Genomic DNA, 898 nt, shown 5'->3' on the forward strand with positions numbered 1-898 from the left:
TTCGAATAAAACAAAGAAACACCTGTTTTTTTTTTCTTTTTCTATAATTCTTAATACCTGTATTCTGGTAGTAAGATCTAAAAAATACTGAATACCGGTATTGAACTTTTGGTTCGGTATTCCTTTGGTTCATTAGCAATCCCTACTAATTGTGTAAAAGAATTGGCCTATGCTTTCACTTTTTTTTTCAGTTACTTTAATTTTCTTATAATTCATATATCAGTATTATATTCATTAATATTGTTTTCCACTCTACGAAAATTATATTTCATCTGATTCAAGAAGACATAAAAATATTCTTTAAATAAAAAATGGGATGTTAAAAAATTAAATTTTTTTTCATAAAATATTTATTTTATAACAAAATAATTTTGGCAACAGTTACACATAATTATGATTACATTTATAACAAACTAACCAAAAAATTTTACATTTTTGTTACATATTTAAGTAGAATAAATAAAAATTATATTAATTTGATTTGGCTGCACTGTTAATTAATACTCGTTATTTATTAAGGAAAATAATAATGTTATACAATATGAAATGCAAGATAATATTTTTTCACTACTAACATAATTTTTATAAATCTACTATCAATAAATATCTTTGTACTAATTAACAACAGAATGTATACTGGAAATATTGTCTTAAACATTATCCTTTTCATAAAAATTAAAAAACTTATGTTCTATAATTTTACAATGCTCAATGAGGTTAGGATAGCCTCTGACGATGCAAGCAAACCTGTTACTTGGTAGAGGAGTAGTGATTATAGTGAAAATATGACCAAACACCAACGCATCTAATTCACAAGGTCTGTAAAATAAAAATTAAAGAAATAAAATAATAATAATAATATTCTTTATTTATTTAGTACCTTATGATGCAATACAAA

General features: G+C 22.9%; 1 protein-coding gene across 1 annotated transcript in view; it reads right to left on the reverse strand.

Annotated features, from left to right (window-relative positions):
* Positions 1 to 439: 439 nt before the first annotated feature.
* LOC106685356 (metaxin-2) overlaps positions 440 to 898 on the reverse strand; it is a 14,856-nt gene continuing 14,397 nt past the window's right edge. The window contains exon 7 of the mRNA XM_014427988.3: positions 440 to 819. Coding sequence (XP_014283474.1) covers positions 651 to 819 — 169 coding nt within the window. The 3' untranslated portion in view covers positions 440 to 650. The remainder of the gene's footprint in view (positions 820 to 898) is intronic.

Source organism: Halyomorpha halys, unplaced genomic scaffold (genome assembly GCF_000696795.3).
Source record: "Halyomorpha halys isolate HHAL.00 unplaced genomic scaffold, Hhal_1.1 Scaffold32.1, whole genome shotgun sequence".
NCBI lineage: Eukaryota > Metazoa > Arthropoda > Insecta > Hemiptera > Pentatomidae > Halyomorpha > Halyomorpha halys.